Source organism: Ambystoma mexicanum, chromosome 6q (assembly GCF_040938575.1).
Source record: "Ambystoma mexicanum isolate Mex_15411 chromosome 6q, UKY_AmexF1_1, whole genome shotgun sequence".
Lineage (NCBI taxonomy): Eukaryota > Metazoa > Chordata > Amphibia > Caudata > Ambystomatidae > Ambystoma > Ambystoma mexicanum.
Window position 1 is genome coordinate 1,404,328,895 of NC_090937.1, and position 25,854 is coordinate 1,404,354,748.

At 46.9% G+C, this 25,854-nt stretch overlaps 1 protein-coding gene across 4 annotated transcripts in view; it reads right to left on the reverse strand.

The window, feature by feature from the left end:
• Positions 1-25,854, reverse strand: part of GRK4 (G protein-coupled receptor kinase 4) — a 1,171,195-nt gene that overhangs the window by 315,998 nt on the left and 829,343 nt on the right. The window contains exon 13 of one of the 4 annotated variants that reach the window (XM_069632060.1): positions 9,757-12,678. The exons of the other annotated variants lie outside the window; for them this stretch is intronic. Coding sequence (XP_069488161.1) covers positions 12,625-12,678 — 54 coding nt within the window. The 3' untranslated portion in view covers positions 9,757-12,624. Of the gene's footprint in view, positions 1-9,756; positions 12,679-25,854 lie in introns of those variants that run through there. 4 annotated transcript variants of the gene reach the window in all.

The following is a 25,854-nucleotide window of genomic DNA, read 5'->3' on the forward strand; positions in this document are numbered from 1 at the left end:
CCTTCCAGGCCTTTCCTTATACATGCAATGCACACACTTAAAAAACTTGACTGTTCTTTATGTTTATTCTATTCTGTGTCGTATTTGCCTGGAATACTTTCCTGCCAGGGCTTTCCTTATATGTGCATTGCACACACTAAAAACCTGATAGTCTATTATATCTGTTCTGTCTTGTCTTGAATCCGCCTGGCATGCTATCCTGCCAAGGCTTCTATTATATGTGTACTGCATACACTCACTAATATTTTCACTTGTTCATTCTCTCTCATATACTTCATTCACATTTATTCGGTTTTGGCATGGTTGCCAATATGCCCGGTGTCCACTCTTCCCTTCGGTAGACTCCCCGGCTCTTGCTTTAGTATGATGATTCTCCAGCGGCAAGTCAGTGGCAGTCTTTCTTCGTTCCACTCCCTGTTGCCATCTCGGTTTCTCCACTTCTCTGCCTCTTACGGGGACCGGCTCATTTGTTCCACATTTTCTGGCCTTCGGTGGCATGGAGGCTGCCTTCCAGCACCTGCGCACGCCCTTAACCCTTTCATTTGCTTCTGGCGTTCCCGCAGTGTACTCCGGCTTGCAGTCTGCTCCCCTCTTCCTTGTCGGCAAACCGATTGGCTCCACGGACACCACACCAGCCTCACAGTCCCCTGGTCAGCACTTAGAGAAGAAGAGTTCTCCAGCCAGCGTCTGTCTGTCATTGTGTCTGGCGGTTTAAATCTGCCGCCATCAGACTTGTTCCTGCAACAACTAGAGCATAGTGTGTGCTCCTGGCTTCCAGTGATCTTCATTACTCGTGTCTCTTCTTAGTCACAATATATTAATTTTTAAGGCAATGGTAGTCTGTTTCTGATAACTTGTATTTAAAGTCGCTCAGTGATCTTAAAAGGCAGGTCAGTTCTTGAGGACTTGTAAGTAGAGCCTGGAAAGGTACTTTCAGGAGTCTTGAAAGGCAAGTCAGAGTTTAAGGACTTGTATACAGAGCCTGTGAAAGTGTTTCCAGTACCTTTCCTAAGTGGGTGAGGGGTAGCATGACATTATGCCATTAAGGCATGGGGAATGGTGGGGGTATCCTCAAAAGAAAAAGGGGATACCATGTCTCATCCGAAGATGTCAAGACACCCGCCCAAGGGCTGCCTCTCCCCATGTGATCATCCCTCATATAGCCGGCCCTAGAGTCAGGATCAGGTAGAGGCTGCCATCCCCTGGCCACATGGGGAGAAGCCACGGCCAGGAAAGAGATGACACCAATGGATTCATCACAGTATCGAATGGGAAGAAGACATCAGTGGTAATCTCCCTCGTCAGAGTAGTTGTGTGAAGAGGACTGAATGAGAAGACGACATCGGGAGTAATCTCCCTCATCTCAGTAGTTGTGTAAAGAGTATTGAATGGAAAGAAAGCGTTGAGAGTAATCTCCCTCATCTCCAGAATTGTGATACAAGTACCAAGTGTGAAGCTTATATCATTTTTATTATTGTATATGGTTTACATATGAAACCTTTACATTTACATTTAATAACATCCTCGATAAACTTCATCACAATACATATTAAACATAGCATAAAATCAGTGTATAGTGGAATAAATTCAATATCTCATATTACAAGTGAATCATTTCAAATAGCAGAGTTCATATCCATAATCTATAGTCAGAATAACAAGAATCTAAACATGTAGATATAAGGGCCTCGGAAAGAAGAGAGTCGCAGAGTAGTTAAAAACATGTAGATCCCTTAGGTTGACGAATTCCTGGTCACTCAAAGGCTGCATAGAGATCTAATGATTTAATAAAACCTGGAACTGGTCACTCAAAGGCTGCATAGAGATCTAATGATTTAATAAAACCTGCAACTGCGAGACCTACCACTACTTTACAGATTGACACACATCTTGACCAGATGTAGGCGTCTCCCCCCAGAAATCCTAGAGTAGCATATTTTTCCAAGTATTATGTCCTAGGTCCCTTCAATTCAACACACTCTAAGAGTAAATGACAAGCAGTTTCTAGAACCCCCAGCTTATGACAGAATCTACATTGGGTATTAGATTCTACAATCAGATTCCTTCTCTTCAGAACCTCTTTAGTTGGTAGAATATTCCACCTAAGTTTCAGGAGGAGAGAGCGATAATGGCGATTTGGAAAATGTGTCATAATATATGAAAGTGTTTCTCTTTTCCTATGTTCACATTTAACATCACTAAGGGCGGAATAGGAGTGTAGTCTTTCAATCGTATTGTTCCAATCATGGGCAAAAAGATGTTTTTTTAACTTTGTCTGGGTTAGTCATTAATGCTTCCCTGTCAATAGACAGATCATTTAATGTCTTATCACAGAGATTGCTGAACTTATTAAAGTAAGCATTCCCAGCCAGGCGGCCCTGAAGGAAAATAATTTTCCCTAGATCGACAGAGATAATCACCTATAGGGCAGAGAAGAGAACGAAATAGGGCCATGGGCCGACACAGATTTAGCTCTTAGCGAGACAAGGCCCAGTTCAAACCCAATTGCCACAACTGGGATATTATTTGGCAATTTCAGCACTTTTCTCCAGATTATTCCTTCTATGGTATCCCAGAAAGTCTGGATATCTATGAAGTGGAGCTCCATGCTATATATCAGTTTTGGCACAACTTTCCTTTCAAAGAAATCTACTGCTGGTTTTGGGGAGAATTTTCCATATTTTTTATCCAGCCTAATAGTCTGGGTTATGAGTGGAATGACCTTGTGTTTGAGGAACAATCTAAATTCAGAGACCGATGGTTGAGCCAGAATCAAGAATCCCAAATACAGCATTTTTTGGGCTCTTACAACAAGTTCCCCTCCAATGTTCCAATCCAGTGTTTCCCCTTTTTTCCTTTTGAAATCGCCAAGATGCAGGTTTTTATTGGGTTAAGTTTGACCCCCATTAAGTTTCGCAAATTTTTCAAATTGTAGATCAAACATTGTTACCCGACCCTGGTATGATCAAACAGGAGGATATCATCGGCATAAGCCAACCACGAAAACCTGATTTCCCCCAATTTAGCACTCACCAACCCGGCATCACTGAGAAATTCACCTGTGTCTGCCATGTAGAGGTTAAAAAGACAGGGTGCCAAAGAGCAACCCTGTCTCACTCCCATCCAGGTTCATATTCTTCTAGATAGGTTCCCCTCCATATTCAGATGGACATGTATCCCTGAATTCTCATACATAACCATTATGAGCTTTAATAGGCTTCAGGGATGCCCCACTTGGAGAGTTTAGCCCATAGTCGAGATCTAATGACTGAGTCAAACGCAGTTGACAAATCGATAGAGGCGACATACAGAGACCCACCGTATTTGCTCCATGCTGAATATTTAAGGGCAGTTAAAATGAAACCATTTAGATTTGTAGAGTGTCCTGCCCTGAACCCAGTTTGATATTTATTCAATATATGGTTCTTCACTATCCAGTCACTGACTTGTTAAAAGCAGAGAGGCAAATAATTTTTCAATCTGCATCAATCAATGCGATAGGTCTACAGTTTTTAGCTATATTCCGATTCCCTCTCTTGAAGATAGGAATTATATGGGCTGTCTGCCAACTAGTAGGAATTATACCACTCCCCACAACATTTCTAAATAACCTAGTGAGTATATGGGCCCACATTTCTGGTAACGCTTTCAATGTATTATTTGTCAGTCCATTTGGGCCGGGCCCTCGAATTCTTGGCTTTCATAATTAGTTTGAATATCTCCCCATATTCTATAGTCGGGCTCCAGGGAGAATTGTTTTCACCTTCCCCTTTGTCTATAGCATGGCATCCCTCTGCCCCATGTCCAAATAGCTCAGAGAAGAATTTAACCCATTGTACCTCTGATACACTATTCAATTACTAAAGGAGTATCTTGGGAATTAAGTAGACCCAGAAGGCCCTGAAACCTCTTTTCACCAAGACACGTAGCATCATCTCAGCATCTTTTTGAAGCATACTACTTTTTTTTAGCAATACAAAAATTCTTATATTTCTGTTGAATATATCTAATCTTCACATTGTTATCTGATTGGTCAATGTTTCGGTTACGGGTTTCTCTGAGCAACTTCAACATATAGGACTTTTCCTTATCTACCTCATCTCATTTGTTGTGTCAAAGAGCATAGATGAGAAGTACAGAACAGGAGTATTCTCCCTCAACACTGTCGTCAAGAGGAGCGCTAAAGTAAAGAAAGCCAAGGAATAATTGTTTATTAGAAACAGAAGAAGTGTATAACCTTTAAGTAAGCCCTGAAAGAAGTCTGGGAAGAATTGGCAAAGTTGATAAAAAACTGTTGCAGGAATATATCCAAAGATAACCAACGGCTAAACCAGGAGAAGGGAGTTATTCTCCTGGTTATCCAGATAAATGATTGAATCCGAAACTAAGGCAAAAAAAACGTTACCACCCGGAAGCCTGGAGGCCGACCAAGCAGACCAGGAGAGGATATCTACTGTTGAACCAGGAGAAGGGAGTCACTCTATAAGTGCAGCAATTAAACTGTTATCAAAGATGGATGGAAACACACCCACTGGGCTGATCACATTGAACCAGTCAAAGGGAGTAATTCTCCTGGAACTGTTTGTGTTAATGTCTTTTGTAGTGGTAGAGCTAAAGTGGGCAAGTTTGGACAGAGGACGGACACTGAGTTTGACAACCATCCTGACGACGAGCACTCAAGTTATTCTTTAGTTAGTTTGGGAAAACCCTTTAGAAATAGGGAGAGACAGGCCTTTTTTCATTATTATTTAAAAAAGATCCTGGTGAAAATGCCACCACTTTGTCTGACTCCTTACTCCAGCATGCTACATTACATCTTTTGAAACCCGACAGCTTAGGAGTGGTCATCATGATGAAGCCTGTTGAAGTTAATGAAAAAATAAATCAAATGAAATTCTATTGACGAGAGTAGTTCGAACGAGCAGCGTGCTGGGCGTGAAAGGATCTGAGGTACAGGGGCGTAGTAACGTAGTATATGTATGGTGGCCGATGTCACAGCCAGTGTCAACAAGCACCACATCGAGTCAATATGGATCGATGACCAAGTCGAGCTGCACTACACCCCCTGTCAAAAAGATTTCCGAGCAGCTGACACTGGAATAGATAACTATCTGATGAGGAATCTGCAGGAGAAAGCTATCCATTGAACAGGTATTACAGAACAACCTTATGTACTGCCCTAAAACCAACATCAACCTTACTGGAACCAAAAATGGATCTTTACAAGATTGTGAGCAAATTAAACCATTTTCTCAATCCAACTGTAGTGAGTTACGAGACCTCAGGAATAACCTATGTTTGTTGGACATGGAACATATTTTAACACACACCACTAGCCAATAGGAGGATCTGTGGCAATCTGGACACCAAAACCATAGTGAACCGGGGAACGGGTTTTAAGCATAAATTGGTATTCTGTGTAGTATTTTTGGGGGCACCCTAAAGGCTTCCTCCTTTTTTAGGTATTCGATCATTCCTACCTTGTAGATGATTCAATATGTATTTTCCATTTTCCACTTATGGCATTCATGACCCACATGTGTTTCCATATCATTTTTACCACTTGGTCAGTTTTCACCATTTCTACACCCTAAGTGGACTCTTTTTCCTGGCTTAAAGGCTCGGTCTTTCCCATTAGCAGGCTCTTTCTGCAATGTATTATGACATATGGATTATACATATATTTTTGGTTATCCATATACTCAGATCGCTACCTTGGAAAAGCCCTGTTGCATGAACTACTTGTTTAATCAAATCTATCCCTATACTGAATCTGGTGGTGTGCAGACCCTCCGTCTAGTGCCCTCTAATAGACTGCAACATTCCAGTGAGACAGCTCATGAAACAGAAGAGACACAGAGACTACTGACCGGCAGCCAATGAAGAGGAAACCAAGAGTAGCGCTTACCGGTGCAATATCAGAGGCAAGATAGGGACCCTCTCCTTGTGAGCCAAGTCGGGAGATGTGGAACGAAGCACGTCAGCTGTGGAAAACAAATTGAGGACTGCCAATCCCTGGGCTCAGCAGTCCCTGTATACTGCTGAGTGCAGTTCCCAATTTGCAGATCTGGGAGTTGGTCTACTCTACTATATAATTCAACTTGAGTCAACGCCACGTATGGATGTTGGAAGGAGGGAAGACAAAACCTAGGAGAATGTAGACTAGGCCAGGACAGCAAGGAAGGATATAGAAGTATTCTGTTGAAAAGAGTCACTTAACCAAACAGTGCTGGCCACAGCTGTGGTAGAGTTAATCACCAGTACATCAGGGGTCACATTGAAAGCTCCCTTGAAACGGTGAGATTGGGCAAAGCCTGCTCCAAGTGTGGCACTGACTGAAGCAAGTACATTGAAGAGCAAGGGTCCCCACTCTCTAGATTCAGGGAACAAATCAACAGAAAAAGGGAGTCCAGAGGAATGAAGTAAACAGTTATAACAACATGTATTTAATTCATACAAAATAATTTGATGTAATCATGCTCAGGCCCCTTGAGCTGGCAGGTGGAATGGTGCACCTAAGACCTCAGCATCCTCAACAAGCCGACAACTTGGAAAAGTATCAACCAAACCAAGAAAGTTCTGCAGGGGATAGTTGAAACCCTATTGATTGAGTGACCTTCATATAAATGCCAGGATGCAGAACCCAAGGGAACCCAGGGATGGACCAAGACAGTGGTCCGTAAGCAAGCTAGATTTGCTGCAATTTCATTTCTGAAAATCCCTCATTTATCCACTTTAAACTAAGCCCTGGATGGGTCTGTTATAAAATTATGTTTTTACCTGGGGTTGAGCCCCGAGTTGTCATGATCTCCAAGCTGTGAGAGCTTTATGCTTAAATGTTTTGGTTCACGCTTGCCTACATTTTTTTTAACCTCCTTTCCCAAGTACCTGGTTTAACTATGTCATGAGCAGAGGGAATAAACGGACAATTCTCGTCCTGGGATATGGTTTCAAGGGTTTTTAATTAAAGAAAATAACTAATATTCCTTGGCAGGCGGTAGTCCTTCAGTACTTTTCTCTTTCCATCTGCGGTCACCTTTCCTTAGCAATGTTGAAAAGTGTCACTCTCAGTCCTTGGCATCATAAATTCCCACGCACTTCTTTGGTGGATGGCGGGCGTTCTTGTCAGGATGTCTTTAATTTTCTTGCTGCCAGGGGTTTTCAGCCTGAACACTTTTTGGAACAGACGTTTGAGGATTGGGCTCAACCCCACCAAGTTCACACGTAGAGTTATTCACATATACCAAAGACTTCAAGGGTGTGCAGCCTCAACGGGATCTACATGATCCGACCGCAGCTGATTTTCATGCGGCCGGAAAGTTTGCATGAGAAATGTGCGAACCACGAAAGGTTTACACATTTCCCATGCGAACACACGTACACAACCCCTACATACCCATCCCCCCACCCACAACACACCCACGACACACACCCCCCACACCTCCAACATAAACATACCCTACTTACCTTTTTCTTCACGCTGAGTCCCTGCGGCGCCAGTTCCCTTTCACTTTCATGATCAGGAACCGGCGCCGCAGGGTCTTTTTCTTTTCTTCTTTTTTTTTTTACGGGCGCTGCATGGGTTTCCACCGCAACCCCGCTCGCTATATTGTAAAGTATAATGAGCGGGGTGTTGCGGGGGTGTCCCCCACAACACCCAAATCACTATACCACACAGTATAGTGAACGGGGTGTTGCGGGGGACACCCTTGCAGCCCACGTTTTTTTTTTATACTTACCTATAATGCTACCACCAAAGGTTCGAACTTTTGGTGTTCAAACCTTTGGTGGTAGCATTTTTAGGACTTTTCGTCCATGCAAACTTTTGGATGCGGTGAAAAGGTACCGTTCCGCCGCAACGGTCCATGGACGCGACTGGAGCCCCCAGGCACTGAAAAGAAACAGAACACATTGGTGTCCTTGACCACCTGCGCATACACTCTAAGTTGCACGTATGAAATGTCATAATTACACAGTGAGCAATTACAAACAGTGGTCAAAGGTTGACAAATTGTCTCTTTTATTGGCCTGTGGCACACTACCGAAGTATCGCCATCTGTTCTGCCTTGCCTGAAACCTGCTGCCCTCTCGCTTCATTGCAGCTCTGGTTTTCCTTACTAGCTGGCCAGTCTGGTATCTCTAATTTCCTTCTTCACTACACGTATTGATAGAGTGCTGGGAATGTCGTTCTATTCTTTAAATCTTTTTTCTGCTAAATTTCAACCTCCCACGTTCAGTGCTTTGCACTGCCTGGTACCACGTTAATCATAGGGATTGTCATTCGTGTTGCTGGGGAACTGCATCCTGTCCCTCACAAGTCAACACCTTCTGGTTTGGGGGGACAGGAGGTGGATTCCCACATCACACTGCCTACGGGACCGGATGGACACCTCTTCCCAGCCCTACCCTGGACTGCCATCAACACAGACACATAGATATTCAGGAATCACGGGGGGCGCACCTTGACACAAACACAGGGGAGTCTGGCAAGCATCCACAGGGATCCTTCACCACCATGGAGGTCCTAGGTACCGGTGTAGCTGGCAGAGAGGCAGGTCTGTGGGGTTGGGTGGGAAGCAGACCTTGCCTCTGCCTTCGAACACCTGCCTTCACCTCACAACTGGAAGACTCTAGAGGGGGTTTCTCTTCGATCACGGTCCAAACACATTCTTCTTGAAGTGCAAAGATGAATCTAAGGAGGAGTGGCAGACCTCCTTGTTTATAGGCAAAGGTCCACAAGTAATTGGCCAAAAGTAAACCTGATTTAAGGGTTCCAATCCCTGTTCTTGTGACAATTAAAGAAGTACATAGAGAAACAAGATGGTAGCACCTTTCCCCAACTGTGCTGAGCTTTGTCTGGCTACACTACCTTACCCTCTTCTCAGACCAATAGTATCAAATACCCTCTGGTTTCAGCAACTTTGTGTGAGGCTAGTCCTTTTCTATAGGTTGTACCCTTGGATTCCTGCTGGAGAGATTTGTTACCTGACCTCACAAAGTATCGAACAGGAGGCACAGTCTTTTGGGCTCTTGTCCTGCTGGCTGGCAGGGACAGGATGTCTGACTAGAATACACTCAACCCTTCCACAGCTCCTGTCCTTGTCTGTCGCCCCAGCTGCAGATGGTTTGGACATTTAAAAGTCCTGCACAGCTGATTAGCTTGTTGACAACTATACTGCACAATGTTTTCAATGTCACATTTCTTCCACATGAACTCCTTGCACCTCTTCCTCGTCAAAGTACTTCTGGATTTCTGGGACTTTCGAGTCCAAAGAGTACTTAATGTATTTTAAATCACATGTTTGAATAGTTGTGCCAACATTACAGTTACCATAAACATCAGATGATTCACATGTACACCATATTTATATGAAGACTGATGGGTTTTTGTTTAGACAGAGTGTTTCTCATTTTCTCAGAATCAGATTGTTTTGCATAATGGCAGAAAGCCATCAAAACGCCTGGAATTAATGGATCTTCTTCACAATAAAGAGAAGTATATTGATTCTCTCCTTGTGGAGTCACCACTCTCCCCTTACAACCATCTCCTCCCAAGTGATCCACCCTCAGAATACCACCCCCGGGGTCAGGATCACATAGTGGCTGTCTTTGCCTAGACACATTGGAGGAGACTTTAGGCTGGGGATCAGTGATGACTCAGCAAGATTCATCATAGAAAACAGATGGGATCCACTGCAGCCGGGAACCAGGAGTCAAAGTTTCAAAAGCCAGCTAGCAAAAGAGACAAGAAAAAGGTGCTTAAAAACTAATGTTTTAAATACAGAACTGTATCTACGGTACAAACACATTTAAATAAAACTTGAGATTTGCCCCATCCTTACTACACTTCAGGAAAGGCTGAAGACCCTACTCTTCAGAGAACATGTAGTCATAGTCATGATCACTCCACTCAACCCCAATTCTTCTCCTCTGGAGTTACTCCCCTCCCAGGCTCTCCTATCTCTATATCTCTGATGCCCCTTAATTCCTTAATTGTAACCTGCTAGTTCAGTCCACATTGGACAGCCTTCTTTTGTTTCCCAGCTAGGTTTGCACTTTATAAATCCGATACATACATATAAATATACAGTGAACTCCATACCCTGTCTAAGGTCTGCATTTTAATAAACACAATCAATGCAATCATGAACAATTAAAGGCATTTCCTCTCTGCACAGATTTTGAATGTAGTTCCTGCTTAGATAAACACCAGCTTTGTGTTGGCATTTAAGATACATTCATTTAGTTGTGTAGAGCGCTTGTAGAGCTTCTTAAGGGGATGATCAGCAAAAAACTAACCATGCCAGAAGTGAGATAAAACTCGATTCTATTACAAGGAAGGTGGGATCAAAGCATTGGGGCGGCAGCGCTAGTAAACCCAATGGGAATATAACGTGGTATAATGGTACCAGGATAAAGGTGTGACCAAAGTGTCCGGCTCCAATTCAAGAGAATCTAGAATGCAAGTTCAGTAACTGCCACCTAAAACTGGCCTGCCACAGCCAGGGGCACTGTTCAAATGGTAAATTGGTTTGTTTTTGGAAGGTCAGCCAAAGTAGAGCTGCCGAAATAGTTGGTGAAATATGAAAGTCTTTAATTAGTAACCATTTTATATTACATGTATGGTCTGCAATCACAAATTGCCTTTGAAAAAATGAATTGCACACCTTCAGACTGCAGGTTATGACTATTTTTCTTGTAATCTCGGAAAGACTATCCAGAGGTGTATTGGGGGAGCCAAAAAAGTATCCAGGAACTTTGCATGGTCATGGTGCTATAAAAAGGAGTATGCGGTGGGAACTGTGATGCCGGAAATGCCTTTTGGAGGGACAGGGCCTCTTACTACCACTTGTCTGTGTGTGTTATCCATATGCTTTATGCCTCTGAGGTCCAGTCTGGACCTCTGGCAATGCAGCTCTTCATTTTTCCTTTTGGTGAACAACATCAATGGGATACCCTTATGGCACCCATGAGTGGGGATACACCCGTGCACCCCTTATGTGTGACTTGGCAGTGGCTCTGAGTGCTCTCCATTGTTGGGACACCCAGGCCCTGCCATGGGAATCAATGGGTTCCTTTAGAAAGGAAAGATGGCCACTGTAGCCTCTTGGTTTCTGTTGCCTTCCTGGGAAGCCCTGACTCTGTCCCTTCCCCCTGACTTGCTGTTGGGTGGAAGAACCATATATGGCTCTGGGGCTGCCTACAGTAAGACTGGCTGGAGCCTTCCCATGGACTGTGTGTTGTGGGTACACCCTTGGGGTGACACCTGTATGAATGGAGGTCAACTCACATTCTATGTTATGGGTGTCTGGTTTTAGTATGTGTGACACAATACCTAGGACTGCCCTGACAAACTGGAGTGAATGCAGTGTAGTGTTCTGAAAGGCTGGGTGCTTACTCCAATCGACATTCTGCATTATGGGTGTCTGGGTGGAGTGAATGGCTTGAATGCCAGTGAGCCTGATTGGCTGGCTGGCTGCCTGCATGAATGCACTTGTGAATGATTGCTGACTGAGCCTGACGAATGTGTATATGAAGTGACTCCGCACTGACCAATTTGTTCTCGTCTAGAAACTGAAACTGAAGTTGAAACCAAAGCAAGTATTCTGGGTCCAGTTGGAGGAAGAAGTCTGTGGCTGCATCTCTTCAAGCAATCTGAAAACTGCTAAGTTGACCCAAGGACAGATCCAAGAAAGGACCTGGATAGGAGACCTCTCCCCGAGCTATGAGGGATCATCATGCAACCTGCTGCTCTTCATCAGAAGTACCCTGAAAGCCAGTCCTGTGTGCCTGCCGTCCAAAGAAGGGGTCTTGGAGGGCTTGGACATCTTGAGTCGAAGAAGTCCAGTTGTGTCGCCCAGGTCTGGATGAGTGTTTCTGACCGCTGGAAGCCAGATTGCTGTCTACCGCCCAGAAGAGAGGGTAACCTTACACAGTGCTGCTTGACAGCCAGTGCTGTGAAAGTTCCACCTGATCAAAGAATCCTTCAAGGGACATCCCTGACATGACATCTGACCACTTTTTCAGGCTGAAGAAATGTCCAGTTCGCTGTGTGAATAGGAAGGTGCACCAGTGGGTTCCCCGCCACCAGAATCCAATGAAGATGTCCCGAGGGTCCAGACTTCACGAGGGTCCGTTGCCCAATCCAGTGGTCGAGTCCAGTTCACCAGAAACCATCCAGAGGTCTGTGCTACGGCTGCAGCACTGAAGATCGAAAGGTTTTGAACCATGAAATCCTGAAACACGACCCCTAATTCAGACACTGCACCTGTCACTGCCGAAAGTCATCCAAGGTCCTCAAGGGACTTATCTTTACCTGCCAAGCCATTTTGGGGTGCACAGCAAGTTTCACCTTCCTAGGACTACTACAGTCAAAGAAATCGTCGACCAACGGAGACCACTGCAAAGATCGAAAATGCTGCCCTTCTGAGAGTGTTTGGTTCCCTTTTTTTTCTTCTTGGACACGGCATCCCAGTGACTCCTTCCTGCAAAGGGGGTCCATCCTTGAAGGGTCCCGTTGAGTAAAGCCAAGAAACTCTGCCGCTTTGCCTGCTAAGACAACAAAGGTACTGTGATGAGGAAGAACTTTTTCCAGCCTCAGGAGTCATCCAGGGGTCACCCGAGTCATCTTGGATACTGTTCTCCTGTGGCATCTCGGGTACATTGGGGTGGTAGAACCTGTAAAAGTAAAGCAGAGCATTAATGAACATTTTTAGACTGGGCTGTAAAAGACAAGATAAGGTACTCCCTAACTTTACCATTACAGGTTCTGGTTCTCTCTAGACTGGACTACTGTAACAGCCTCCTTCTGAATCTGCCTTCTTCCACTCTGCGACCTCTCCGGCTAATCCAAAATAGGGCACCAAGACTTATCCTTGGCCTTAAGCCCAAGGACCGCATCTCTCCTGCCCTAAAAAGTCTTCACTGGCTCCCGGTTGCTGCACAGATTAAATTCAAATCCCTCTGCATCATCCACAATGCTGTCTGGGCACAGAAACCACACTCTCTTCAACTTTAACTTACTAAATGCTCTCTCTCTGGACCACTACATTCCTTTGGCACAAACTCTGTGTGTAAAGCGCTTTGCTAAACAGAGTGTAGGTGGTTGTTTCCTTTCCTCAGCTGGCTTCCTCCTATGGAACAGCCTCCCCCTACCTCTGCGCCTTGAGCAGGACTTTCTTAAATTCCTTAAGACTTTCCCCTTTACCTCCTCCTTCCCTTCCATTCTCCGCTGCTAATCCCACAGTTGCTGTGACTGGTGTCCAGGGCCTTTATGCATCCTCTGGGCCCCTGACCTCCCACACCCAATCGGCCCAGCTCCTGTCTACCCTCACCACTTGGATTGGCACACTGTCCGCCCAGAGGTTTACACTTACACCTAACGTGGCTCTGGATGTGTTGCACTCAAGAATCATTGCATTTCATCTGTAGAAGAGGAGTTAAAGATGCTTTTGCATTCACAAGCAGGGAAGAGTATATTTTATACGAAGCAGCGCTTTTGGGAATTTGGGGATAAAAATGGTGGACTTCTGGCAAATAAACTTAATGGTCTGATGGTGGACAAGTATATTCCATCTATTGAAAATGATAGAGGTGAGGTATTTCATAGGAGTGAAGATATTTGTGAAGAGTTTAGATTGTTTTATAAAGAGTTGTATAAGGAACAATTACATCCTTCTGAAACAGACTTGCAGTCTTTTTTTGATAAAGTTCACCTTTTAAGACTTAGAGATGACAAAAAATTGATTCTAGAGTCTGCGATTGATGTGGCTGAGGTTACTGCTGCAATATTGCAATTGAAGGACGGAAAATCGCCAGGGCCGGATGGGATTATTTCGGAATTTTATAAAAAATTTGTTGAGCAAATATCGCCTATTTTATGTGTCCTCTTTAATGAGTTTTTAAAGTCAGGAAGGGTGTGCGATTCAATGACAGATGCAATGATTACTGTCATTCCTAAACCTGATCGAGATCACAGGAAGTGCAGTAATTATAGACCTATTTCGTTGTTGAATGTGGATTTCAAGATATTTACAATAATTTGGGCAAATAGGCTTACGGTTAATATGGGTGATCTAGTGGATGAGTCTCAAGTGGCTTTTTTTTTTTTTTAAATATGTTTATTTATAGCAAGGCAGTATAGGTTACAAACAGTATCGGGTGGCAGTATAACATTGCAAAGAAAAGATTCTGGCTTTGTGTCCCTTTCCCCCCATCATTCCGGTTTTCCCGGGCCAGAGATTCAGTCTATCACCCCCGCCTGGTGCGTACTCTCCAGGTCCCCCAGGGCCCAACGGGCGTTGATTGGCTTGAACGTCATTGCAGGAAATCGCTGATCATAGTCCAGCACTGGAGCCCATACATTCTGGAAGCGGTGCAGAGTCCCCGCTCTCGCAGCGGTGACCTTTTCCGCTATTAAAATGTCCCACAATTTTCCCCACCAGTGGGCTAGGCAGGGGCCGTCTTGCGACTTCCAGAAACGGGCCAGAACTGTCTTGCCCGCCAAGAGGCATTGTGTGAGGAGCTTAGCCCTGTTGCCCGAGCGGGGGTAGATTCCGGGGACCGGGATCCCCAGTAGAATTGTCTCAGGGTCCAGTGGGAGGGCGGAGCCGGTGACTTGTTTAATGGTTGAGAGACACCTGGTCCAGAATTGCTGGATCTTGGGGCATGTCCACCACATGTGAAAGTAAGAGCCTGGTTGACTGCAGCCTCTCCAGCAGGCGGGGTCCACTTGTGGATTCATGTGGTGGAGTCTGAGAGGGGGGTAATACCAGCGCAGGGTGAGTTTGTATGCACATTCTTTGTTGGTGACGCAGGTGGAGGAGGAGTGGGTGCGGGACCATATGTCTACCCAAGTTTGGTCATCGAACGGATGGCCTAGGTCCGCCTCCCACTGAGCCATGGATCGAGTTTTTGCCGCCAGAAAGTCCCCCGAGAAGCATCTATATATGGCTGAAGTTCTTCCTCTAGCCGGCAGATCCGCGAGGGTTAGCTCCAGTGGAGTCGAGGGGCGAGTTGCCGCCTGGAGGGTCTGGGGGTGTGAACACCAGTGGCGGAGCTGGAGTATGTGAACCTGTCCCTCTCTCGAAGCCGAAAAGTCTCCTTGCACTGTTCGAAGGTCCGGGGTCTGTTTTCGGAGTACATCTGCCCCAGGGTTTCAAGGCCCCCGTCTATCCAATTCTGGAAGTTGCGGGGGAGGGATCCCGGGGAGAAGTCGGGATTATGAAAGATCGGCGAAAGGGGGCCTCGGCCCCTCGGGATTCCTTTCTGCTTTAGAGCCCAGTCCCAGGAGCTTAGGGTCTGCTTCGTTGTCAGTAGGATGTCCTTCCAGCGCGCCCTGAGAGAGGGTTGGATGTGAGGGAGGAACCGGAGGGGGAGCGGGAGCTGGGCTTGCTCCAGTTCCACCCATCTGGGGCGGGCTGTGCTCGACTGCCAGGCGTGTAGGTGTGACAGTTGCGCCGCTGCCCTATAGGCCTGCAGGTCCGGGACCCCCAGGCCTCCCAGCCTGGCGTTACCAATCAGGGTCTTGTGGGGGATCCTGGCCTTTTTGCCTTTCCATATGAATTTCGATATCTTCCTCTGTAAGTCGTGGAGGGTCTGGGTCGGGAAGGGCACCGATAGAGATGAGCAGGCATAGAGGAACCTAGGGAGCAGGTTCATTTTGACAGCTGTGATCCGGCCCATTAGTGAGATCTCTTGCGTGGTCCAGCGCTTCAGGTCTCCCTCCAGCTCCTTGATCAGTTTGGGAAAGTTCGCCTGATAGGTCTCCTTTGGGTTTGCTGGGATGAGAACTCCTAGGTAGGGGATCGAGTGGTCCCGCCATTCAATCGGGCACAGACCCGTTAACGCCTCTTTTTCCTCTGGGCGGAGGCCGATTCCTAGGGCCACTGATTTGGCGAAGTTGACAGTAAAGCCGGTGACCTCCCCCAATTCCTTTATTTCGGCCAGGGCGTGTTTCGCTGAGGTACTGGCTTCCGTGAGTGTCAATAGTACATCGTCCGCGTAAAGAGCGATTTTGTGGTGGGACGGGCCCACCTGAAGTCCCTTAATGGATTCATTCCGCCTGATCTTCTGGGCGAAGGGCTCCATTGTGAGGGCGAAGAGTAGGGGTGACAGCGGGCAGCCCTGCCTTGTCCCACAAGACAGAGGTATCGGGGCTGAGTGGGCGCCATTGATCCTGAGGATGGTTTTAGGCTGCTTGTAGTTCGCCAGGATCATGGCTCGGGCTGTGGGGCCGAACCCAAATGCTTCCAGGGTGCATTCCAGATAGGACCAATCGACTCTGTCAAAGGCTTTGGTTGCGTCCAGGGCCATTAAGGCAAGGCCTTGGGAGTCGCGGTGGGCGATGTTCACTAGGTTCAGAGTCCGCCGGATGTTGTCCCCTGCTGCTCGGTGAAGAATGAAGCCTGTTTGGTCGGGGTGGATTATTTCTGGGAGGATAAGTGCCAGGCGGTTGGCCAAAATCTTCGAGTACAAGTTGGCGTCGATATTCAGTAAGGCGATAGGTCTGTATGACGCCGGATCTCTCGGGTCTTTCCCCGGCTTAGGAAGGAGGACCGTCACCGACTCTTGCATTGTGGGGGTTACAGATCCCGAGACCTGGAAAGAGTTGAAAAGGGCCACCATGTGGGGGATAAGCTGGAGCTTAAATATCTTATAGAACCTCGGGGAGAATCCGTGATTTGAGGGCCTTGATGGCTCCGTCAACTTCTTCATCTGTTATTGGGGCTTCCAACTGCTCTCGTGTGGAGTCCGGGAGACGCGTCAGGGCTGCGTTCCGCAGGTATGCCTCCTGCTTTGACCGATCTCGGGGGGGGTGCTGTCATGACCTGGGTTAAGTGGTCCGAAGCTAGTTGTAGTTTCGTCTGTTCTGAGTGATGTATCACCCCCTGTGGGTCCCGGAGCCCTATAATTGTGTTGGTCCGTCTTGTTTTAGCTAGCTTGGCCACCAGCAACTTGTTGGCCTTGTTGCTTTTGGCATAGTAAAATTGTTTGGTCTTCGCCAAAAGTTGCGCAGTGTGTTCTGCATAGTGGGCCTCCAGTTTCTTCCTGGCCGAGCGAAGCGCTCTCTGTGTCTTGGGAGACCAGCCACTCTTTTTCTGGGCTTCCTCAGCTGCTCGCAAGTCCTCCTCCAGGGATAGACGGACTTGTTTCCGGTTTCGATGGTAAGCTACGCCTTGGGCTATCAAGGATCCCCTAACTACAGCTTTCATTGTATCCCAGTTATTGGCTAGGGAGGTGTCTGCGGCTGGGTTCTCCTCAAAGAAGTTCTTGATGGTGGTGGTTATATTGTCTCTGATTGACATATCATTGAGGATTGGGTCATAGAGCGCCCATCTGCGTGTCGCCTTGGCGTGGGTGTTCTGAATGCTTAGTTCCATTATTATCGGAGCATGGTCCGATAGAATTCGCTGGCCTATCGACACCTCATTAGCGAGGGCGAGAGTTTGGGGGGAAGATAGAAGGAGGTCGATTCTGGAATAAGTTCGGTGAACGCCCGAGAAGAAAGAGTAGTCTTTATCGGTGGGGTGAAGCACCCGCCATGTATCCACCACCTCCAGGGTTCTGAAGAGCCGCAGCAGACTGAGGGCCTGACCGAACTCGCCAAGAGCAGGGGGGTTGGATTTGTCCTTAGTGGGGTCTGGAACCCCATTGAAGTCCCCTCCGATTATTGTCTGGCCTTCCGCAAAGCTTGAGAGGGAGGAGCCCAGGGAATCATAGAAAGTTGCCTGTCCCGAGTTGGGTGCATATGCCGATACCAAGGTGTAGAGGTCCCCCAGCAGGAGGCACTTGATGGCCACGAAGCGGCCCTCCGGGCACATCATGGAGTCCAAGATCTGGGGGCGCAGGTCTTTCCGAAACATAATTGCTGTGCCCCCCTTTTTGGAGTTCCCTGAGGCGAAGAACTGGCGTGGATACATGCTAGATCGGAGCCGGCCAAAGTCTGCCGGGAGGAGATGAGTCTCTTGGAGGAACACCACACCGGCCTCCTCATCTTGTAGCTTCTGGAGAATCGATTTGCGCTTGGGGGGAGAGTTGAGTCCGTTAACATTCCAGGAAAGGCATCTCAGCGTCTGGTGTTCCGGGATCGGGGAGCCAGAGGTTCCTTGCTTGGGGGATGGAGGGGGGACTCCAGGTTGTCCATTAGCTGCCATCGTGAAGAGGGTGTAGAGGTGATCTGTACCGCACTTGCAGTTTTAACAGAGGCCCCCAACGGGAGGCCAACTTTTTAACTAGCGGGGTGGGAAACATTGTGGGTGTAACCCCACCCCAGGCCAACAGGGCCAATTGTGTCTGGCAAAGTAACGTTTGCATCCAAGGACTCTAAGATGAAGCGGACCTTGGAGGGGGGCATAGGCCGTGAAGGAAGCCCGCCGCGCCGGGCGAACGTAGGACTGTGTTGGGCCGGAGTTACTGTTTCTGAATTTAGCTGAAAGGGCGTTGGGCGTCCGGGACGCCGGAGGAGCGGAGGACATCTAGGGCCGCTCGAACTCGGGTTATCTTCTCCTGTTTCGGGAGGCCTTGGACCATGGAGGACGCCCGGGCTGGGGAGGGAGGGCCGACGTAGGGCTCCCCGAGGCTTCCAAGTCTGGGGCGGTAGTTCCCTCCGGGGAGGAGGATGTCTGCATGATTTTAGCGGCATCTTCTAAATGGGATATTCTCCGGAGGGAGCCATTATAAGAAAATTGCAGTGCTGTGGGGAAGAGCCATCTGTATTTGACTTTACGCTCTTGGAGGAAGAGGGTTAAAGGTCGGAGAGCCCTTCTTTTCTGAAGGGTTGAGAGGGAGAGATCCTGATAAATTTGAAGAGGGTGACCCTGAAAGGAGAGATCATCTCCGGACCGACTGATAGCGGAGATAGCTTCTTTTGTGGAGAAATAGTGAACTCTCGTTATGACATCCGGGGACTGGTCGGAGTCTACTCCCCGACGCGGACGCAGTCTGTGAGTCCGATCCAGCAGCAGTTGGGATTTATCTAGTTGTGGGAGGAGGATTTGGAAGAGGTCTCCTATGTAGCCTGCAAGATTTTGGTCGGGGACTGAGGACGGAACTCCCCGGATTCGGAGGTTATTCCGACGAGCTCTGTTTTCCAGGTCCTCTTGTTTGTATTCGAGGATTTCGCACCTGTCTTGGAGGGCTCTTACTGTTTGCTGAATATCTCCCATGGCAGCTGTTTGGTCTTGGGAGCGGTCCTCGATCTCACTCAGTCTTTGCTCCACTTCGGTCACCCTGTGGTCCGTTTGTTCCAATTTGGAGGTGAGTTCCGACATGCAGGACCGAAACTCGGCTTTGATGTCTGCCATAAACGCCAGTAGATCACCTCTGGTAGCTGGGGTGTCACCCACCTCCTGGGAGATCATTGGGGTGGGAGTAACTGAGTCCGGTTTCTTTCCCCTGTCAGGAGCGGTGAGCATGGTAGCAATGTCCACGTTTTTAATAGCTTTCGACTGTCTCGACATGTTGGCGAATCGTGGGTGGGGAGATGGTTTGGAAGGCCCACCCTGTGGATGGGCGTCAAGGCTCTTGATTGAGGAAAGGGAATGCTGGTTCCAAGCTTGGCCGGTGCACAGTGGCTTCAGATAAGGGGGTGAGCTCTCCAAATCTTGGTGGTGGGCCAATGTGTGGGGCGTAGGTTCCGGTGGGCAGATAGATTGATGTGCGCCCACTTGGGACTAGGCCAGAGAGAGCAGAGCGGGTGATGCAGTGGGCCGGGGCGCCCCAGGAGATACGCAGTCGGGTCGCTTCTGAGGCCAAAGGGGGCTACCCCTCCGGAGTCAGGGGTAGCCCGGGATGGAAATGCGGCCAGGCCCGGGGGTTAGCCTAGGCGTTTTGGGGGGTGTCAGAGAGGGCCCCGGGCCGGGGCGCCAGGCGGGCAGCGTTGATCAGGCTCTTCTCCGGGCTTGCAGCTGTGGGTCACTCAACGTGGCCCGGCTTAGACCGCTCCTCCTCCGTGGACCCAGGCTTGGATCCCCTGGTGGGGATGGTAGTGGGAGGGGACCTCCAGGTCTCGGGCCTGAGCGGTGGCCCCAGATGATGGTATGGGCCGGGGCGCCCCAGGAGTGCGGCGTATGGGGTCCGGATCTCCGGGTCCTGGGCAGCGAGGGGCGGAGGCAGGAGCCCGCCGGAGGCGCTGTGGCAGGTCCGGAGGGCTTCCCCCGTGTGGCCTCGAAGGGGTGGGAGGCCAGCCCCCCACCCGGGTCCTCACCCCCAGCAGCCCCTACCTGATGGGCACCGTCCGTGCCGTCCCTCGTCAGGCAGTCGCGTGCAGGTTTGGACTGGTAGTGCGGGAAGCGGGGGCCCCCCGCGGGCGGCGCAGCAGCGCCAGGGTCGCTTCGGGGAGACCACCGGAGGAGAAATCCGGGGGTCTGGTGTAGCTCCGCTGCGCCCCGGGCGCTCGAGGAGCTGAGCCGCGTCTGGATGCGGCTTCAGGAAGCTCTCCCCGCCCTCCTGGGCCGAGAGACGAGCACGGCCGCCATCTTGGGGAGTCGTCGCTGAGGAAGGCTCGGGGAGCCGGAGCGGAAAACTCCGTCCCCGTCGGGCGTCACGGTCCCCGCCTCAGCCCGCATGGGCCCCAGGTCCTCCGACGTCCTTGGGATCAGCTGGGCTCCGGTATCGAGGTGTGGAGCCGCATTAGGGGCCCAGAAGCGGCGGGCTTCGCACGGCGGGCCTCAGGGGAGCAGCCACATCGATGGCGCTCCAAGCCACGCCCGTCTCAAGTGGCTTTTATCCCGGGCAGATATGGATATGATAATATCAGGACTGTTTTAGATGTCATTGGAATACATCATAATAAAAAAATCGAAAGGGATAATTGGGTTTTTTGATGCGGAGAAAGCGTTTGATCGAGTTAATTGGAGGTTTTTGGAATGCACTTTATTAAAAATGGTATTTGGACCAACCTTTATGACAATGATTAAGTGTATTCATTATGAGGTTAAAACAAGGGTGACTATAAATGGTTTAGCATCTGAGTCTTTCTCTTTATCCAAGGGCACGAGGCAAGGGTGCCCTTTATCACCTTTTTTGTTTGATTTAGCACTTGAGCCTTTCGCGGCTTATATAAAGCAATGTGGAGAAATTAAAGGTTTGTGTGTTGGAGGTGTGGAAGTTAAAGTATTGTCTTATGCAGATGATATGCTGGTCCTGTTGTCTAATCCTGAACAATGTGGATTGGTTCTGAAACGGATGTTTGAAGAAGTGGGTGAGATTTCGGGCCATAAAACAAACTGGGATAAGACTGAGATATTCCCGTTGTCTAATGAGTGTAGTAAGGATATTTTGAAGGTATGGAAATGCAAATAGTCCCCTGAGTATGTTAAATATCTTGGTGTGTATATCATTGGTAATTTATGGAAAATTAAGCAATATAATATTGATAAACTAGTGGATAAAATTATATATCCAATAGGACTATGGGAAAGGCTTCATTTATCATTATGGGCGAAGATAAATGCGATAAAGATGATTTTATTACCAAAAGTGTTATATATAATCCAGTCGATTCCGTTATTGATTTCCAAAAAATAGATTATGCAAATTGAAAAGATTTTTCAATGTTTCTTGTGGGGGTTGGGTAAGAAGCCGCAGATCCCTAGATTTATGCTGATGCAAAGTGTGGATGAAGGAGGTTTTGGATATCCTGACTTATATAAGTACTGTAAGGCGTTCCTGCTCAAGAAGGGTACTTATTATACGAATGATGACTTCGCAGGTGCTATATGGCTACGGATGGAGAGAGGGGTTTGCAATCCGTATCTTTTAAATAGCTTTTATACAATGGGCAATATGTCGATTAATAGATTAAAGTTGAAGTCTATAGTGGTAACCAGGCAAACCTTGCAGGGGCGGTTTGGAGAGAATAGCCAGTCATATGGTTTTAGTGAAGATGCTTCTCTTTGGCACAATGAGGTTTTACAATTAAACGATAGATGTTTGATTTGGCAAAATTGGGTTCGGAAGGGGGTTTTGACAATATGTGATATATTGGATGGTGATGATCTTTTGGCATTTGGGGACATACAGAGGAAATATGGGTTGCATGAAACAGAAAGACAAAAATATGAAGACCTGCGCTCCCTGATCTATCTTAGGAAAAGGATGATTGGCGATTCATTGGGAATCAAACCCGCACTGTGTCAATTGCTTACAGGACAGGAATATTCTGTGTGTACATTTATGACCTTTATGCAATTGGAAGATAAACATGTTGCGGCGTGGGATAAATTGAGAATGGTGTGGTCGGATGATCTAAATATGTATTTTACGGACAGGGAATGGAAGGATATTCTTAGGGTAAGTGCCAATGTGGGTACGGATTTGAACTTGCGTCTGATTAGACATAAGGTGGTGGGTAAAGTGTACTGGACACCAGTTAAAATGTATAAACTGGGGTTACAAACTGATAATTATGTTGGGTATGTGGAAATGATGTTGGTACCCTTCTGCATCTTCTATGGGATTGCTCTAGAGTTCAGACTTTCTGGACTGATGTGATTGATAGAATTGATTTAATTTTGGATGTAGCTTTACAGAGATCGGGTAGGAACATTATCTTATTTCTACATCGAGGTAGGTGTAGGCGTTCTTTGAAATATAGGGGTTGGATAAATAAGGCTTTATTGGTGGCCATAAGACTGATCCTTCGAGTTTGGAAAACTAGGAAGAAGCCTACAGTTGAAGATTGGTTAGTTGATTTGCGCACCTTATCGAATTTTGAAAAGTTCTCATTTAGAGTGAAAGACAAGGAAGAGGTGTACAATCTGTTTTGGGGTCTATTCAATGCCTTGTATGATTGACTATATAGGCTGCGGATTAGTATGAGGAGTGGGTAGAAATGGTGTAGTGGGAAAAGGAAGAGGAACGGAAAAGAGATAGGGAAGGGGAAAAGAAGAGGGGAAAGATAATTTTTTTTCTCACTATTATACTTTTTGGGGGATTTGGTTTGGTGTCTGTGTGTTGTTGGTGCTTGTGTGTATGTTCTTTGTTAAATGTTTTTATTGACTGTTGTATTTTGCTCTTTTATTGTTTACAAAAATGAAAATGTTCTTAGTTTGTCGGAGGGATCTTTTGATTATGCTGTTTGTTTATTGATATGTTCTTTAATTTAATAATTCTCTGGTTCACTATTCCTTTCTGTATTTGATTATTCTGTGATTTAATTTAATGACATACTAATAAGAGATTTAAAAAAAAAAATAAAAAAAATAATCTGTGCCTCACCCATGAACTCTGACTCCACAAGTACCCTGCCCTCTTCCTTGCTGCACTTGCACATTCTGAATACTCACAGGGCATAGTAGGTTTGTCCTTTTTCCTTTTTCCTCCCACTGCTCTTAGATATTGTGTTTTGTAGCGTGTTTCACTTCCTTGTTCCCTCCCTTCGCCCTATGGGCACTTTGAAACAGTATTTTACTTGCTGTATAAGCGCCGAACAAGCAAACAATAAATAAATAAATAAAAGGTAGCCTGGATAGGGGGGCGGCTCACACAGCTATTTGAATCTCACTAAAGTATACTGCCTATGCTCTGAAACTAATCTGCCTTTCTTCCTTAATCTATGCAGTTACACCTTGCTTATGATTGCCAGGCATTTTAAACTGCCAGCAATGGGTGCATTTTAAAGTGAATCTGAAGTATTGTGTGGTGCCACGCACAGATATATTTGCCAATATTTTAATAGAACTGTGCAAAGTGTTATTATTCATATGTATATATTTTACTGAACCTTATATTGTATAAAGAAGCTGTGTTATCACCTAACAGTGTGTGGACAATCCTTCATGTGGCCATGGTACTTAAGAACCAGCGTGCATTACCCCCTGAGAGTTTAAGCCTTGGTTGCTAGTCCATAGCCATCATATAGAGAACCTTGGCTGGGGTTCTCTGTGTCTCTGTCCCAACTGAGAGACATATACCCCCCTCGAGTCTTTACAGAAACGTATCTGGATCCTTCTGCCACTCATCTCAACCAATCTTTGCTCATTTTCATATCAGATTTAGTTAATGCCACTGCTGATTATGGTGCATTATCCCAGTAAATATGCATTTAAAATAAACCACTGATTGCAAGTCAGATGAAAACTGCTGGAAGTTACCAGTATTTACTATATTTTTGCAAAGCATGGGTAAAAATGGCTCTATTTTGTAGCCTATGAATTTCTGTGAAGTAGCCCAGAAAAGAAGAGCAGGAATTTGGAGCCACAATTAGACAAGGAGCCAGCACTTCCTTTTGAACTAGAAACAGGAGCTTTGCTTTGGAGGTCATTGACTTAAGGAAATTGCAGGCCACTCACCGTTCAACCCCTGGAGATGGTACTAAAGGTGTTTGTGGTATTGAACATGAAAGCACACACCCACCTAGGGAAGAACATATATCCACTACTTCTTTCCGGAGAACCCGCAAACAGATGAAAAGTAACCATATAAAACAGAGCTCCTTTCAGGAAGAACTTGTGTGCCCAAAAATCCAACGAAAAGTACTGATCTCAAATGTTTCTTCTAATAGAAAGCATCTGGAGGCAGGGTTGGTTGTTGATAATTGTTGATGTTCGAAAAACGGGCCTTATGCTATTAAACATTTTTAGAGTATCAAATGAAACAGCATGCCACTAGGCTGTAAATGGAAAAACTCAATGCATCTCCCCTCCACCTATCAGGCATCAAGTCTTCGCAATTAAGTCAATGGGCCTCATTACGAGTCCGGCGGTAACCGAGGCGGTTAAGCCGCCTGGTTACCGCCGGACTCGTATTACCATTCCGCCTCCGTGATTCCCGGAATTACCGGGGCATTACAACCCCGGTTTTCCGGGAATCACGGAGGCGGAATGGTGTAAATCCCCATTCCCAATGAGTCCTATGGGACTCAATGGAAATGGGGATCATGGAAACACCGGCAGCATCTCGTAATGCTGCCGGTGTTTCCTCGTCCGCCTGCATGCGGGAGGTGTTAAACCCGCCAGGTCAGCCCTGGCGGGAACATCACCTCCCGCCTGCAGGGGTCGGACTCAGGCGGTCCGGAAACAACGGTGGCGGCGGGTTTACCGCCACCGTTATTTCCGGACCGCCTGGGTCGTAATGAGGCCCAATGTGTAACAAAATCATTCTGAAGTGAAACTCTACAAGGCACACTTCAGTATGGTGCCCACTCTTTCGACAAGGTATTTTTCTGCACTTTTGCAGGCTCTTTTGCTTTATCCTTTGCCAGATGTGCTTAGCGAGAAGCTTAATTGCACTTTGGAAAACCTCAAGTGCCTTACTTCCCAATCTCAGCAAGTCTCTAAAGGAAGTCAGCTTTCTAGTCTTTTGGTGATGAACTGGCTAAGAAGCACAGAGACCAGAATAATTCAAAGTGAATGGATTCACAGTTTAAGAGAAATTGATGCACTTCATCAGGCAATATTTTTCAGTCATCACACAGTTTACAGTATTTTGTCAGAATACCAATGAAATCACCTCCCCACAGGATATTGTTGCATAGAGGTCTGAGTGCCTGACATGGTGTATAGCTGTTAGAAGACTTTCATGGCAAGGATTCTGAAGACAAACCTTTTACCTAAGAACTCAACCTCCCCTCCCCCATTACCGACAAACACTTTCTCACAGACATTTCACCATGAGCGACAACGGACTAACACCAGAGCCGTATACCTGACATGCCCCAACACCATGATCAGGCAAGGTCCGGCAATTACAGATCATTACACACACCTGACTTCCATCACACTTCCCCCGTACCGATAAAAGGCAGAGCACAAAAGCACACTGAGCGAGGCAAAGCACACAAGGAAACAGCAGTTCCATGATGGCAGTTTAACACAAGGAGAAATACGGCGAGACCAGAGAGGATTGCAAGGA